The sequence below is a fragment of the Zea mays genome, chromosome 5, assembly GCF_902167145.1.
Source record: "Zea mays cultivar B73 chromosome 5, Zm-B73-REFERENCE-NAM-5.0, whole genome shotgun sequence".
NCBI lineage: Eukaryota > Viridiplantae > Streptophyta > Magnoliopsida > Poales > Poaceae > Zea > Zea mays.
Window position 1 is genome coordinate 170184160 of NC_050100.1, and position 16605 is coordinate 170200764.

At 45.6% G+C, this 16605-nt stretch overlaps 2 protein-coding genes across 3 annotated transcripts; both read left to right on the forward strand.

Moving 5' to 3' along the window:
* The first annotated feature begins 353 nt into the window (after nucleotides 1-353).
* LOC100303813 (putative magnesium transporter NIPA8) lies at nucleotides 354-4520 on the forward strand. Of its 2 annotated transcripts, none has more exons than XM_020553430.2 (14): nucleotides 354-567; nucleotides 846-1160; nucleotides 1854-1941; nucleotides 2023-2084; nucleotides 2399-2488; nucleotides 2576-2649; nucleotides 2734-2836; nucleotides 2918-3046; nucleotides 3158-3257; nucleotides 3355-3474; nucleotides 3562-3652; nucleotides 3721-3775; nucleotides 3877-3976; nucleotides 4059-4520. In XM_020553430.2, exons 6-14 carry the CDS (start codon nucleotides 2580-2582, stop codon nucleotides 4218-4220), a joined length of 930 nt encoding a protein of 309 aa, XP_020409019.1. In that variant the 5' UTR covers nucleotides 354-567; nucleotides 846-1160; nucleotides 1854-1941; nucleotides 2023-2084; nucleotides 2399-2488; nucleotides 2576-2579; the 3' UTR covers nucleotides 4221-4520. The 2 variants fall into 2 exon arrangements, with proteins under 2 accessions (XP_020409019.1, NP_001158915.1); NM_001165443.1 differs by having other exon boundaries at nucleotides 406-567; nucleotides 2399-2484; nucleotides 4059-4450.
* Nucleotides 4521-6352: 1832 nt separating this feature from the next.
* On the forward strand, nucleotides 6353-7657 carry LOC100279155 (uncharacterized). The gene has a single exon (NM_001174697.2). It carries the CDS (start codon nucleotides 6428-6430, stop codon nucleotides 7376-7378), a length of 951 nt encoding a protein of 316 aa, NP_001168168.1. The 5' UTR covers nucleotides 6353-6427; the 3' UTR covers nucleotides 7379-7657.
* Nucleotides 7658-16605: the final 8948 nt, after the last annotated feature.

Genomic DNA, 16605 nt, shown 5'->3' on the forward strand with positions numbered 1-16605 from the left:
TTTTGCAAATGAAGCAAAAGATGCTCCGACGACGGTGAAACGAAAGTCCAACCCCCAACCGATGCTGAGACCGACCCTTGTTCCACTCGCAGGACACTTCGATTTTAAAAATCCATTAAAATAAATGAAACCTTTTGAGCACCGAATTAATCCACATGGCCACGCAACAAGCTGTTGCGACGTAGCTGTTTGAAAACCGAGGCGTGAGACCCGCTGGCCGCTGCAAGCTGCCCTGTCTGTCTCTGGCTGTTCCCTTTCCTGGCCCCATCCTCCCGGGCCGCGAGATCGAGATCCGACGGCGCACGCGAATCTTTGCCTGCCCACCACCTCTTGTCCTCTTGTTACTTTTCCTTGTTCCATTTCCTTTCAGCGTGCGCGCTCTATCTCCCTAGCTCCCTCCCCTCCCGAGATCTCCTCTCTTCTTCCCTCCCTCCCTCCCTTCTCTCTTGGCGACGTTTACGCTCACCAGCGCCAGGTACGCGGGTCTTTTTCGGCCGAGGTCGCTGCCGCCCCACGCCAGGTGGTCAGGTCTTCTCCGGTCCCTTCGCCGGCGACGTGCACCACCAGGTACGCCCACCCTTTGGCCTTCCTTTCCTGCTGTGCGAAACCGAGCACCCAAACCCTAACTTGCTATCTGTATTCGGATCTGATCTGATTACAAACTTTATATGCATGCCTACGAGCTTCGATTGTTTTGCAAAAATTATCTGGGGTCCGCCCCCTGGTGCTACACATGCTCTTTGCCTCTTTGAATGCCTCCTGGAATGACCCTATCTTCAAATGACCATTGGAACAACATCTCGATTGTGTGTGTCTGACGATGACATTTGTGTCTTGTTTTGCAGGCTGAGCTCCACAGTGGTTCTTGCAGAGGTTTCAGGTTTGTAACAGACTGCTGGGGTGAATACACCTACTCAAAAAAAAAAAAAGAGAGAAAATGGGAAAGAGACAAAGTTCTCGATGAATTGAAGTCCATATGTCAAAAACAAGAGCAAGGAGCTGTTGTACAAGGGGCTTGTGGAAGGAGCATATCATATATTTGTAGGAGATAACTTTGCACTTGACTCATGGGCGATTGGATTATAGGGGCGTTGATAAACATCGTGGGAAGTGTTGCCATAAACTTTGGTACTAACCTTCTGAAGTTGGGCCATGATCAGGTGGATATTATATGTTTTTGAATTGTGCTCCTTGTTCTTACTTGTAATATACTTCATATATGTGTTCCAGTGAAAAGATCAAGGAGAACATACATGTGGGTGCCCTAGTTTGACCCATTTGGTCAGCTGAGGAGAAAACACCTTTAGTCTAAATCCATTTTCTTTTAAAAAAGAAAGCAAAAAAACTGAACCCTAGTAACATCCTTTTTTTTGTAACCAGATGACCTAGCCATTTCATCTATGTTTTATAGCCTTTATGAGGAAATGTTGCATTAACTGATTAGGATCTTCATTGGCTAGTTAGCTATTTCTAGTGCACCTGAAGGTACTGTTAACAATAAATTGTGCATTTGATGACAAACTGTAGGACAGTAGATCAAATATAGCTTGATTCCCCAGCCCAATTTCGGTAGCTTTGTAGCTAACCTTTGCTGTGGTATTTGAACATTGTCTACATTAATGCTTAACATCCTTTGAAATCAATGTGATTGTAGCTGTTTTTATGCGCAAAAAAAAAGAAGGAACAACCGTTTTATGGCTATGAGAAACTAGCCAGTAGATAAGAAGAAACAGGCACCCAATCACATGTTGAAGAGATCTTGCACTTGCACTAGGCACAATTCCCATGTGTGAATGAATATGATGTTGTTTTACATGGGAAGAATAAAAAAATATATTTGTTTTATTTGGCAGAGAGAAAAGCTTTCCTCAATTAACAACAGTGAGGGAAATGAAAAATTCGTTCCAAAATCTGTTATGCATTTCCAGACTTGGAGAATAGGTAATCCTGTCTGCTAGAATTTATTTACTAATTTTATAGTCTTTAAGTCGAGCCCACCTTTAATGCTACATCTGCATTCAGGTATACTCTTTTTTGCTGCTGGGAACTGCCTCAATTTCATGTCATTTGCGTATGCTGCACAGGTTCGTTTCGCTGTCCTCAAGACCTCAAGCAAGTTCAGTTTAACATGTAGGATATAATAATATGGGAAACTCATGGATGATTGTGTAAAGTTGTCAAGAATAAAGCTCTTGTAGAGACTGTGGATTTGTGTTATGTTCAGGAATAGCGTTTTTCCATTAGTTCTTGTGGGTAAAAAGATAAGAACTTCCATTCATACATTTTTCATCTCTTCTCGCTTCTTACTTACAGCTAATAATACCATCCAATCATATTTTCTTTTCTTTTTCCAGCTAGTGTTTTTGGTACGGAAATTGATTGTTTACTTGCTTTGCAGTCACTGCTTGCAGCTCTTGGATCAATTCAGTTTGTTTCCAACATTGCTTTTGCCTACTTTGTGTTGAACAAGACTATTTCAGTGAAGTATGTATGTTTCTGACTTTCTCGTAGCTGGAATAAAAATCAGAATTACATGGAATCATGTGATTAATGAAGATTTTGCTCCTCTTTCCAGAGTCATGGTAGCCACAACGTTTATTGTCTTTGGCAACATCTTCTTAGTATCCTTCGGCAACCATCAATCGCCTGGTATGGGTTGCAATGTAGAGACGTGCAATTTTGTTTCTTCTTGTTTCCTATGTAGTCGTGCTGATACTAAAATTATGTTGTCAGTTTACACGCCGGAGCAGCTGATCGCAAAATACAGCAATTTGGTGTTTGTTCTTTATTGCATGTCATTGGTCTTTGTTGTTGCGTTTAACCATTATCTCTACAGGTGAGGCCTTGCTCATATAACCCAGTCACTTCGGAAACAGGGTCACGCTCTTCCTTACCAGTTATAAAACTTTTTTTATAGGAGTGGAGAAACTATTATTTCAAATAGTTCAAAAGATGCTGGCACATATTGGCGAACAATGTTGCCATTTTCATATGCTGTTGTATCTGGTGCTATTGGATCTTGCTCAGTCTTGTTTGCAAAATCATTGTAGGTTATATTTTATTTCATCAAAATCCATGCATCTGGGATGCTTATTCTTTCAGATTTATTTGGTGCTGACTACCATGTGTTGTTCCCCACTCCCTGTTTCCTGTCCAGGTCTAACATGCTGAGACTGACGATGAGCAGCAGATACGAGTTCCATAGCTGGTTCACATATTCGATCGTTCTCCTGTTTCTGTGTACTGCTGGATTTTGGGTATGGCTAACCTAATGTGTTGTTCCTGAGGCTACTCCGCTGCTGCTGTTTTCCTACGTCGTTGTCTAATTCAAGTTCCGTATGCCTTATGTGACAGATGGCAAGACTGAATGAGGGGCTGTCATTATTTGATGCAATACTGATTGTTCCAATGTTTCAAATTGCTTGGACCTTCTTCTCTATTTGTACAGGATTTGTTTACTTTCAAGAATATCAAGTAAGTTCCTGTTTGTGATAATCGGATAATGAAGTGAATCATGCATTTCCTCATTATAAACCGATGATTCTGTTTTTCTGCTGTCAGGTATTTGATACGCTCAGGATAATTATGTTTGTGTTAGGCATGACATTTGTCTTTGTTGGGATTTCCTTGCTAGCACCCGATGACAGTAAAGGTTGGTAAAACGTTGATTTTCATGTGTTTGCACATAGAAGATTTTGACTCTTGGTGAACTGTCGGCAGCTGATACGAAAGATGGTTCAAGCACCGCCGATGACTCCATAATTGACATAGACAGGTTCTATTCCACGAACTTGTAGAAAGTTTCAAGCTATGCTCTGTTGCATTATGTGTTCAGTATTGCATTCAATGTTCTGATATATAACCTGGACACTGCAGAAATGGAAAGATGCCGATGGAGGAGACAGACACAGATGATAGCATCTCCTTTGTTACTTCTGTAAAAGTAAATGCAAAACGTGTACTTTCAAAGGCAAAGGTCATTGGCTTTCTTCCTAGATCTGATTCTACCATATAAATCTGTCACAAGTCTTGCCTCTCTCACCTGATCTTATTTGCAGTCTGCATGCTCCATGTCCCTTGGCCTTGGGGAGAGCACCATAAGCGCTTCATCGGTGCTTGCCATGCCGATGGTCTCGTCAAGAACAACCGGCTTCAGAGGAATCGGAAATGACCGTCCAAAGTATGTCCCTTTAAGAACCACAGATTGGAGTAACCTATAGCCGGTGGTAATATATAGGTACACAGGAAATGTCTTTGTTTTTGATGTTGCCTAGCGGATGGCAGTGAAGTTTTTTTTGTTGCTTCCAGAGGCAACTGTTTGTTGTGATCGTAGCTAGCTATAACACGAGTGTATAGTTCACCGTTGTACCCTACAAAACACTGTCCATACCTAGCTGCATATACACGTGTAAGTTTTAGAATACAACTCAAATGATTCGATTCGCCTCTGAATTGCGCAACCATTTCAGTGGTTGCATGTTGTAACCATCTTATATAGAATTGCAATTTCTTTTGCTGTCCGACGCTCTGGGAAGGAACCAGAACCGGGTTAGGTTAAGCTGGGTTCCGGCATGTCCATTCATGTGGAAAAGGTCGTGTGATGACCAGGCAAGAAGAGCATCTTGTCCTGCCAACTGTGTGTAACGTGATTGAAACTTAATCTATGGCCGTCGCTGGTGCAGCGCCAGCGGCTTACCGCTAGCATAGACTCTGTGCAAAGCCATATCTTGCGGTGCGATTCCCCTGCTCCAACTGCTGTAGAACATGAGATACTTGCCCACTGTCAGTGGCCAACCCAGAATTTAAATATAGGTTAGTTGAGTACAATAAAGTTTAACATGTAATAACGTGTCTATCTAAATCGGTACTATATATATATATATATATATATATATATATATATATATATATATATATATATATATATATATATATATATATATATAATTATATATATATATATATATATAATTATATAATTTTCATGTACATGAGAAAAAATAACAAAAATCTTTCATAATACATTTAATTCATCAAATTGGTTGCAGGTTGTATACATTTGTTTCTTTGAGTCTAAACGTGGAGGGATAGTTTGTTTTTAGATCAAATTCGAGGGTAGTCTGAGGCCTAGAGACTACCCTCTGGTTCCACTCCTGCCCACTGTCGATCGCCAGATTCAACAACCCGGTGCTGTGGCGTCACCTTATTAAGGCCCCGTTTCAATGTCACGGGATAAACTTTAGCTTCCTGCTAAACTTTAGCTATATGAATTGAAATGCTAAAGTTTAGCTTCAATTACCCCCATTAGCTCTCCTGTTTATATTACAAATGGCTAAAAGTAGCTAAAAAAAAGCTGCTAAAGTTTATCTCGCGAGATTGGAACATGACCTAACTCTTTCGCTGTCGATCACCAGATTTTTCCGCAATGGTTTTTCTTCATGTAGCCGTGCATCGTAATTATAGATGTCCAATAAGCACGAAGCCCGCGAGCCCGGCACGAAGCCCGTTTTTGGGGCCCGGTCCGAGCCCGGCACGGCCCGGTTATATGCGGGCCCGGGCCGGCCCGGCACGAATAAGCGGGCCGAGCTCGGACAGGAAATTAGGCACGGTGGGCTAGCCTGGCACGGCCCGTTTAGCTCTAAGCCCGTTGAGCCCGCTTTTTTTACACTAAAACGTGCTTTTCGGCCCGCATAGCCCGCTTTTCGGCCCGCTTTTTTCGTGCTAAACGGGCCAGCCCGGCCCGTTTAGGCCCGTTGCGGGCCGGGCTCGGACAAGGAATTGAGCCCGCGTGCTTAGCCGGCCCGGCCCGGTTTTTTAATCGTGCCTAGCGGGCCGGGCCCAAAACGGGCCGGGCTTCACCGGGCCCGGGCCGGACCGGGCCGGGCGGCCCGTTTGGACAGATTCGTAATGACACCGGTGGTACTGGACCACTGGACGGCAGGAACACGTAGCTTTCTGGCAGGCGCGAGCCGTGCTGTAGTTGCCGCGCAACATCCTTGACGCTGCTTCGTCGTCGTTGGTCCGCTGGCAGCAGATCCGTCCCGTCGCGGTCGTACTCCTCTCCGCCTCAAAGACTTTACTCTCGGTCGTCTCACGGCACCGCGTCATCGTGCTCACCACCTTCTTAACCTCCCAGCTTAGGGCTTGTTCGGTTATTCCCAAAACACATGGATTGGATGGGATTGGAAAAAATTGAGAAGAGGTTTGACTTGTTTGGGTTTCAAACCCATCCAATCCCACTCAATCCACATGGATTGAGAGCTAACCGAACAAGCCCTTACTGTTTCGCCTTCCTCGTCTCCTCATTCTCATCACGCATCAGTGAGCCGTTCCTAGCTCTCAGCGCGTCCTCGTCCTAGTCTAGGCCTCGGATCCTTATTAACCTCGATCTCGTGCAGTCGTGCAGCCAGTCAGTCATCAGGCTGCAATGGAGCGTCCGTGCCCGCGGCCGGAGCCGGCGGCGATCGACATCACCTGGGTGTCGTGCCGCGGCGTCAGGTCGTCGCTCCCGTTCCACACGCCGTGCCTCTACGCGTCCGTCTCCGTCACCCCGTCGTCGTCCGCCAAGAACGCGCACGGCCACCGCCGGCCCCACCGCGTGAAGACGCCCACCGACCGTGCCGGCGGCGAGAACCCCGAGTGGGACGCACCGCTGCGGCTCTACCTCCCCGAGCCCGAGGCCTCGCCAACGGCGGCGGAGCTGGAACCGGAAGCGGGCAAGAACAAGAACAGAGGCGACGGCGTCCTTCTGGTGCGGTTCGAGCTCAAGGCAGAGGTGGCCGTGCTCGGCGACGTGCTCGCCGCGTCCGCCGCCGTGCCGGTGCCCGACCTCGTCGCCGACGGGCGGACGCGCCGCGTGTCCTACCAGCTGGCGGGCCCCGACGGCAGGCAGCCCAATGGCGTCATCTCCTTCTCCTACGCCTTCCACCAACGGAACGCCGACGCCGACGACCACCACCACCACCAGAGCGGCGGCGATGCCAAGCTTCTCGTCGCGCCCCCCTGGCCCACCTCCACTGTGTCCAGTCCCGTCGCGCAGCCACCGCCCACGACCGCGGCGCCGCGGCTGTACCCGGCGATAGAGTGGCCGATGACGGAGGAAATACCAATTTACCATACACCGCTACTACCAGTACCAGCTGGGGCTGCGGCGGTCACGCTCGCTAGCTCGCGGTACTACCCTCCTCAACCGTCGTCGGCGGCTCCAGTGCAGATGGAGCCGGTTGCGGTGTACCCGCCGCCGTTGCCAGAGACGTCGTCCTGCAACGTGTACCCATCGGTATTGCCGGCCAGCGCGATGTACCCCCCGGTAGACCTTGCTCCAGTGAGCTGCTATCCGCCGGCATCAACATGGAACGATCGGTGTTTGTACGGCTGAAGTCATCGTTCGTGGTTTTGGTTTTGTTTATGATAGATTGATAGTTTAATTGATTTACCGTTCCTTCATGGCTCGTGCTGTCCGCCCAACCGCCTCGGCGTTTTAGCGGAGCCGGCGCGCGGCGTGTATAATTTACTGTTCTTAAGCCTGGAGGTTTCCATCTATCTTTCCATGTTAGACAGTAGGCGTGCTCGTTTTATAAATTTGCTCCATTTTGTTGGTGCGAACATAAGGTTGATTTATCTTTGAGGTTTGAATTAATAATAAGTGATTGTCAACAAGTAACGTCTGATATTGAGTCGTGGACTAATCGAGACTTGAATTATATGTTGTACAACCATGTCTGTCGTTTTATAGTCTGCAGGGTGGAGCACAGACATAATGGTCGACGGCGAAGATAAAGGTCATGCAGTTTTGTATCCATGGACTGCAAGTGGTAAAGGATGAGCGATGACCTACGCTTTTTCTTCAATTGTGGAAATCCCTGGACGCGAAGTAGTTGAATTGGTTCTCATAATTATCACACATTTTTTAAAAAGGAAATTGCCAATTTTTCCAAGTTGAATAATGCCAAATCAAATAAAAAAAATCAAAAAACCAAAAGCCAAAAGGAAATGAATTAGTTAATTTAATAAAAAAGAAAAAGAGACCCACACTTGATTTCGTTGCCCAAGCAAATCTCATTCAATCATTTACTTATGGAATGAATCTGTTGGAAAGTTTAATCCATTTTTTCATATAAATTTCGCCTTTTGTGAAAACTCTACTTTCCCATCTAGGACTTCGATATACAAAATATATACTATTGTGACTTGTTGTCAACATAGAATTTTCTTAGTATTTAGGTATTTAGATTCAAAATATCAAAGGGGAAGAATTTTAAAAATTGTAAAACAGCGGGAGCAGAATCGCTGGGTGACTAGTTGTAGTGGCTGACACTTGGGACATGCACCAGTGCGAGGACGTGACAAAGCGTGCTGTGTTGCCGACGCGGTCGTGGACTGGCGGGACATATGTCCAGGACGTGGGGGACACGCATGCGGTGCGCTACTCGCGGTGGTTTGGTGGTTGATCCTCGGAAAACCACCCAACACTACGGATGACGGGTTTTCGACCGAGTTTGGCCTAAAAACTCAGCGGTGGCGGTTCCGATGGGAATCAGAGGTGGCACAAGGCGTCATCACGAAGGGTGCATCGAGTTGAAGCAAATTTGTGTGGAGCGCGTGACCATCAAATCAATATCCGAGGAGTTGCTCCATTTTGCCCCCGGTGGAGTGGATAGGCTCTATGTGTCTAGGGTATCTCTTTGGCTTACACATTAGTGAGAGCACCTAGAGGGGGGCTGAATAGGTGATCCTGTAAAATTAAACACTAAATAGCCACAAAACTTAGTTATAGAAGTGTCAGTGCGACTAAGTAGTTTTGAGGCGAGTTCTTGTGGACAAAACAATCATAGAGAAAGCAATCACAAGAGAAACGCGATTTTATCCCGTGGTTCGGCCAAGTAACACTTGCCTACTTCCATGTTGTGGCGTCCCAATGGACGAGGGTTGCACTCAACCCCTTTCAAGTGATCCGATGATCAACTTGAATACCACAGTCTTTTCCTTTAGTGTATTTTCCCGTTTACGAGGAATCTCCACAACTTGGAGTCTCTCGCCCTTACAATAGAGATCACAAAGAAAACGCAGAGTAAGGTTGGGAGAGCAACACACACAAGACACAAATCCACAGCACACACACGCACACAAGCCAAGACTTGAGCTCGAAACAAAGCATAGAGAGTTCACAACTCGAATGGAGCTCAAATCACTAACACAATCGATCAAATGCGCGATGGCGGAGTGTGGGAGTCTTAGAATTCTTAGTGAATGCTTAGGTGACTCCTCCATACGCCTAGAGGTCCCTTTTATAGCCCCAAGGCAGCTAGGAGCGGTTGGAGACAATCTTGGAAAGCAATTCCTGCCTTCTGTCGAGTGGCGCATCGGACAGTCCGGTGCGCCACCAGACAGCCACTGTAGCCTGTCCTAATGAGGACATCACTTCAATACATATAATGAATGGACCGATAACACGATCTCGTGCACGAGAGCTAAATCTCCAGGTACGTTCTACCCTAGTCAATTGTGTTTCAGAGCTTACGCTTGGGGCCATGGATGTTTTGATGATTAGGTACCTTGGAGAGGACCAGCAAGGAATTGGGAAAGGCCAAGGTGTTTAGGAGGAGCAGCAAGGGCGTCCACAACAGGAAGGAGATCAAGTCCGAGTCGGCTGCAACTCCATCTCGGGTTCCAGGACCAGTCTGCACTAAAATAGACGCCCAAGATGCATACGGACTCCGATTGCGACGAACTGGATATGGTTGGAAAGGTAACGAGATTATCTAACCAACCCAACTGGTTCCACCCTAAAATTCATCCGGAGTCAACGGGAATCGTCGAAACAAGTCAGCGTTCAGATTCTGTTTTGGTGCTGCGACACCGTGTGTTGGGCCGTTGGGCCGTGTATCGCGTCGGAGCCCATTAGGGGTGAGTCTAGGGGTCACGCACGCCCTAATACTCTACTTATTCAGCAGCAGCCACCACATTTAGGTTTGGGTTTTGCTTAGATCAATTATGTCATCGAACAGTGTCGCCGTCATCGGCTTGTGAGACCCCATCCCGTAATCAATACAATTTTGGTTGCGTTTCTTTCCTGTTCTTGCTTGTGTTCTTGATTGCGCTTGCAGGGATAAGCCTTCGTGGCAAGGTCATTCGTGTGTCACGGGTGATAACCAACGGAGCCGTGGTGTAATGATTGTGAGGAACCGTTCGCTCGGAGCCTTGGATCATCAACGTCGAGATCTCCACTCAATCAAATTATTGTATCTCACGGAAGATCGGATCGCGTCTACTATCATGTCCGGTGCGCGATTTCCTTTGAAATCGAGCACAATCAACCGTTGCAGCTCCGGGCCCGTTGGCGCACCGGACAGTCCGGTGCCCCCTGCCGACCGTTGGAGCTGCCACTCGTTGCCCACAGATTTCGCGGCCGACCGTTGGCGCTGGCGACCGTTGGCTCACCGAACAGTCCGGTGAATTATAGCCACGTCGCCTTTTTCGTTTCCCGAGAGCGACGAGTTCGCCGTGGATGACTCACCGAACAGTCCGATGAATTATAGCCGTACACCGTCGTCAACTCCCGAGAGCGGCCTTTTCACCGGAGACCAGCCTGGCGCACCGGACACTGTCCGGTGCACCACTGGACAGTCCGCTGTGCCAGTCCGAGCTGAAGTTTGGCTGCACAGAGCCAAGTCCTTTCCATTTCTTTTTCCTTCTTTTGTCACTGTTTCTAGCACTTAGACAAACACATTAGCGTTCAAAAAACAATGTACTAAGTCTAGAAACATACCTTGTGCCTTGATTTGTACTTCTCACTTTATTTGGCACATAAGAACTTAATAAAACGTGTTGGACATTTAATCACCAAAACATTATAGAAATGGCCCAAAGGCACATTTCCCTTTCAATCTCCCCCTTTTTGGTGATTTATGCCAACACATCAAAAAGCAACCAAAATAAGTGCAACATCAATGCAAATGAGGACCAAATCATTTTTGCACAAGATTTGATATATTTGGATCATTCTTTGCCACCACTTGGTTTGTTTTTGCAAATCAAATTCATTTTCCTATCTCTAAGTCGAACACGCTTGTTTGGGCACAAAGAGAAATATTCCAAGAGTGAAATTGATCAAGCGTCAAAAACTCCCCCTTTTTCCCATAATCAAAATTCTCCCCCACAAGAGACCAATTTTTGCAATAAGAGCATTTTGGACAAATCAAAAATTCTAACTCTATTATTTTTGAAATTCACAAGTGGTAGCTGATCCATTTGCTTTGGCCTTAATTTCTCCCCATTTGGCATTAAGCACAAAAAACGGGATCATTGTTGGCCCTTTAACCCCATTGCCTCACCAAAAATGTCAATTCAGAGCAAAAGGCAATTAGAACATAAGAATGAATTTGGAATTAATTACACTAATACGGAGTGCAGTGGAAGTCTTTGCATCGTCCAAGTCCACATTTCCCTTTCAATGCACCTTTTAGACTACATCAAGTATACTCAAACAACCAGGTTAGTCTCAAAAGGTCAAGTTGTAGCACATCTCCCCTTTAATATGTGCATTACTTGCATATGGACTTGTGAGGTCCGGGGATCACGTGTACAACTTGAGCACCACAAATAAACAATAATGGATTTAAATGCATAAAGTAACATGATCAAAGGCATAGAACACATGTATGCTATAGATCAATCCAAGTTACGCGAATCTAAGACATTTAGCTCACTACGCAACCTGCAAAACCTTTTCTCATCTAAAGGCTTAGTGAAGATATCGGCTAGCTGGTTCTCGGTGCTAATATGGTACACCTCGATATCTCCCTTTTGCTGGTGGTCTCTCAGGAAGTGATGCCGGATGTCTATGTGCTTATTGTGGCTGTGTTCAACAGGATTATCCGCCAAGCGGATTGCACTCTCATTATCACATAGGAGTGGGACTTTGCTCAGATTGTAGCCAAAGTACCGGAGGGTTTGCCTCATCCAAAGTAGTTGCACGCAACACTGTCCTGCGGCAACGTACTCGGCCTCAGCGGTGGATATGGCAACAAACGTTTGTTTCTTGGAACTCCAGGACACCAGGGAACTTCCTAGAAATTGGCACGTCCCTGATGTACTCTTCCTATCAACCTTGCACCCGGCATAATCGAAGTCTGAGTATCCAAGCAAGTCAAAGGTAGACCCCTTTGGATACCAGATTCCGAAGCAAGGCATAGCAACTAAATACCTTAGAATTCGCTTAACGGCCACAAGGTGACATTCCTTGGGGTCGGATTGATATCTAGCACACATGCATACACTTAGCATAATGTCCGGTCTACTAGCACATAAATAAAGCAATGAACCTATCATGGACCGATATGCCTTTTGATCAACAGACTTACCTCCCTTGTTGAGGTCGACATGCCCGTCGGTTCCCATAGGTGTCTTCGCGGGCTTGGCGTCCTTCATCCCAAACCGCTTGAGAAGATCTTGTGTGTACTTTGTTTGGGAGATGAAGGTGCCATCCTTGAGTTGCTTCACTTGGAACCCAAGGAAGTATGTTAACTCGCCCATCATCGACATTTCGAATTTCTGCATCATCACCCTGCTAAACTCCTCACAAGACTTTTGGTTAGTAGAACCAAATATTATGTCATCGACATAAATTTGGCACACAAAGAGATCTCCATCACAAGTCTTTGTAAAAAGAGTGGCATCAGCTTTCCCAACCTTGAAAACATTAGCAATTAAGAAATCTCTAAGGCATTCATACCATGCTCTTTGGGCTTGGTTAAGTCCATAGAGCACCTTAGAGAGCTTATATACATGGTCGGGATACCTGTCATCCTCAAAGCTAGGGGGTTGTTTCACGTATACCTCCTCCTTGATTGGCCCGTTGAGGAAAGCGCTCTTCACATCCATTTGGAATAGCCTAAAAGAGTGGTGAGCAGCATAGGCTAGCAATATTTGAATTGACTCTAGCCTAGCCACAGGAGCACAAGTCTCCCGAAATCCAAACCTGCGACTTGGGCATAACCTTTTGCCACAAGTCGAGCTTTATTTCTTGTCACCACCCCATGCTCGTCTTGCTTGTTGCGGAACACCCACTTGGTTCCCACAATGTTTTGCTTCGGACGTGGCACCAGGCTCCAAACTTCATTTCTCTTGAAGTTGTTGAGCTCTTCCTGCATGACCAACACCTAGTCAGGATCCTGCAAGGCCTCTTCTACCCTGAAAGGCTTCATAGAAGAGACAAACGAGTAATGCTCACAAAAATTAGCTAAGCGTGAGTGAGTGGTCACTCCCTTGCTGATATCACCTAGAATCTGATTGACGGGGTGATGTCTTTGGATCGTTGCTCGGACTTGAGTTGGAGGGACCCATGGTGCTTCTTCCTCCATTGCTTGATCTTCTTGTGCTCCCCCTTGATCATGCCCTTCTTCTTGAGGTACCTGTTCACTGTCTTGAGTTGGTGGATGCACCATTGTTGAGGAAGATGGCTGATCTTGCTCTTGTTGTTCCTGTGGTCGCACATCGCCTATCGCCATCGTGCGCATTGCGGTTGTCGGAACTTCTTCTTCATCTATGTCATCAAGATCAACTTGCTCTCTTGGAGAGCCATTAGTCTCATCAAATACAACATCGCTAGAGACTTCAACCAATCCCGATGATTTGTTGAAGACCCTATACGCCTTTGTATCTGAGTCATACCCTAGTAAAAACCCTTCTACTGCCTTGGGAGAAAATTTAGAATGTCTACCTTTCTTCACTAAAATGTAGCATTTGCTCCAAATGCACAAAAGTAAGAAACGTTGGGTTTATTAACGGTGAGGAGTGTTGAGGACATCACTTCTATACATACAATGAATGGACCGATAACACGATCGCGTGCACGACAGCTAAATCTCCAGGTACATTCTACCCTAGTCAATTGTGTTTCAGAGCTTACGCTTGGGGCCATGGATGTTTTGAGGATTAGGAACCTTGGAGAGGACCAGCAAGGACTTGGGAAAGGCCTAGGTGTTGAGGAGGAGCAGCAAGGGCGTCCACAACAGGAAGGAGATCAAGTTCTTTTGGTGCTGCGACACCGTCTGTTGGGCCGTCTGTTGGGCCGTGTATCGCGTCGGAGCCCATTAGGGGCGAGTCCAGGGGTCACGCACGCCCTAATACTCTATTTATTTAGTAGCCGCCGCCACATTTAGGTTTGGGTTTTGCTTAGATCAATTCTGTCATCGAACAGTATCGCCGTCATCGGTTTGTGAGACCCCATCCCGTAATCAATACAATTTTGGTTGCGTTTCTTTCCTGTTCTTGCTTGTGTTCTTGATTGAGCTTGCAGGGATAAGCCTTCGTGGCGAGGTCATTCGTGTGTTACGGGTGATAACCAACGGAGCCGTGGTGTAGTGATTGCGAGGAACCGTTCGCTCGGAGCCTTGGATCATCAACGTCAAGATCTCCACTCAATCAAGTTATCGTATCTCACGGAAGATCGGGCCGCGTCTACTATCAAGGAGTTCGTAGGAGGTCTTCTTGAGAAGGCGATGTAGATAGAGCCGGTTTATGGCGTGGCAAGCTATGTTCACAACTTCCGACCAAAACCGCTCGGGCGTCTTGAACTCTCCAAGCATCGTTCTCACCATGTCGATAAGTGTCCTGTTCTTCCTCTCTACCACACCGTTTTGTTGTGGTGTATAGGGAGCGGAGAACTCGTGTTTGATGCCTTCCTCCTCAAGAAATTCTTCAACTTGTAGATTCTTGAACGCAGACCCATTGTCGCTCCTTATCTTTTTCACCTTAAGCTCAAACTCATTTTGAGCCCTCCTTAGAAAGCATTTTAGGGTCCCTTGGGTTTCTGATTTGTCCTGCAAAAAGAATACCCAAGTGTAGCGGGAAAAATCATCAACAATTACAAGACCATACTTACTTCCTCCGATGCTAAGGTAGGCAACGAGTCCAAAGAGGTCCATGTGAAGAAGCTCCAGTGGTCTTGATGTTGTCATCACATTCTTGCTGTGATGAGTGCTTCCCACCTGTTTCCCTGCCTGACATGCTGCACAAGGTCTGTCTTTCTCAAAACAGACATCAGTTAGTCCTAACACATGATCTCCCTTTAGAAGTTTATGAAGGTTCTTCATCCCAACATGTGCTAGACGGCGATGCCAAAGCCAGCCCATATTAGTCTTAGCCATTAAGCATGCATCTAGATCAGCATTCTCTTTCGAAAAATCTACTAAATAGAGTTTGCCGTCTAATACACCCTTAAATGCTAATGAACCATCACTCCTTCTAAAGACAGATACATCTATATTTGTAAATAAACAATTATAGCCCATGTTACATAATTGACTTACAGACAATAAGTTGTACCCGAGCGATTCAACTATAAACACATTGGAGATAGAATGCTCGGATGTAATGGCTATCTTTCCCAGTCCTTTAACCTTGCCTTGGTTCCCATCTCCAAAGATAATCGCATCCTAGGAATCCTTGTTCTTGACGTAGGAGGTGAACATTTTCTTCTCCCCCGTCATGTGGTTTGTGCATCCGGTGTCGATAATCCAGCTTGAGCCCCCGGATGCATAAACCTGCAAAGCAATTTACACTTGGGTTTTAGGTACCCAACTCTTGTTGGGCCCTACAAGGTTAGTCACAATAATTTTTGGAACCCAAATACAAGTCTTGTCTCCCTTGCATTTGGATTCCAACTTCCTAGCAACTACTTTTTCATTCTTACATGAAAGTACAAATGAAGTGTTGCAAGCATGAAAAACAGTAGTAGGTTTATTACACATTTTCCTAGGCACACTTCTACCATGCACAAAAGTAGAGCTAGAGGCAAACATAGCATGTGAGTTATAAGCAGCATGATCATAACTTCTATTGTAATGAGTGCGACTAGCAATTTTCCTATCATAAATAAAGGCATGGTTCCTTTGAGGACTACTAGCCATAGGGGCCTTCCCTTTCTCCTTGTTGAGAACGAGAGTCCTTTGACTTGTTAAGTTCTTGGCTTCCTTTCGAAAACCAATCCCATCCTTATTGAGGGGTGTCTACCAATAGTGTAGGCATCCCTAGCAAACTTTAATTTATCAAAATCACTTTTGCAAGTCTTAAGTTGAGCATTAAGACTTGCCACCTCATCATTCAATTTAGTAATAGCAATAAGATGTTCATCACATGCATCAACATCAAAATCCTTACATCTATTACAAATAACAATATGCTCTACACATGAACTAGACTTATTAACTTGCTCTAGCTTAGCATTTAATTCATCATTTAAACTCTTTAAACTAGAAACAGATTCATGGCAAGCAGACAACTCAGAGGATAGCATTTCATTTCTTTTAATTTCTAGAGCAAGAGATTTTTGAACACTAATAAATTTGTCATGTTCTTCATATAAAATGTCCTCTTGCTTTTCTAAAAGTCTATCCTTTTCATTTAGAGCATCAATCAATTAATTAATTTTCTCTACTTTGGCTCTATCTAAACCTTTAAATAAACTAGAGTAATCTACTTCATCATCGGAGGAGTCTTCATCACTAGATGAAGTGTACTTGGGTGTGTCCCGAACACGTACCTTTTTCTCCTTGGCCATAAGACATGTATGGCGTTCGTTGGGGAAGAGTGAGGATTTGTTGA

What these genes read in the sequence shown, in the direction of transcription:
- LOC100303813 (NM_001165443.1), top strand. Translation starts at nt 1,068, where the DNA reads ATGGGCGATTGGATTATAGGGGCGTTGATAAACATCGTGGGAAGTGTT. An exon ending in TTTAACCATTATCTCTACAG is followed by an intron (nt 2,837 to 2,917) that starts GTGAGGCCTTGC and finishes CTTTTTTTATAG; the next exon opens with GAGTGGAGAAACTATTATTT. An exon ending in GTCTTGTTTGCAAAATCATT is followed by an intron (nt 3,047 to 3,157) that starts GTAGGTTATATT and finishes TTTCCTGTCCAG; the next exon opens with GTCTAACATGCTGAGACTGA.
- LOC100279155 (NM_001174697.2), top strand. Translation starts at nt 6,428, where the DNA reads ATGGAGCGTCCGTGCCCGCGGCCGGAGCCGGCGGCGATCGACATCACC.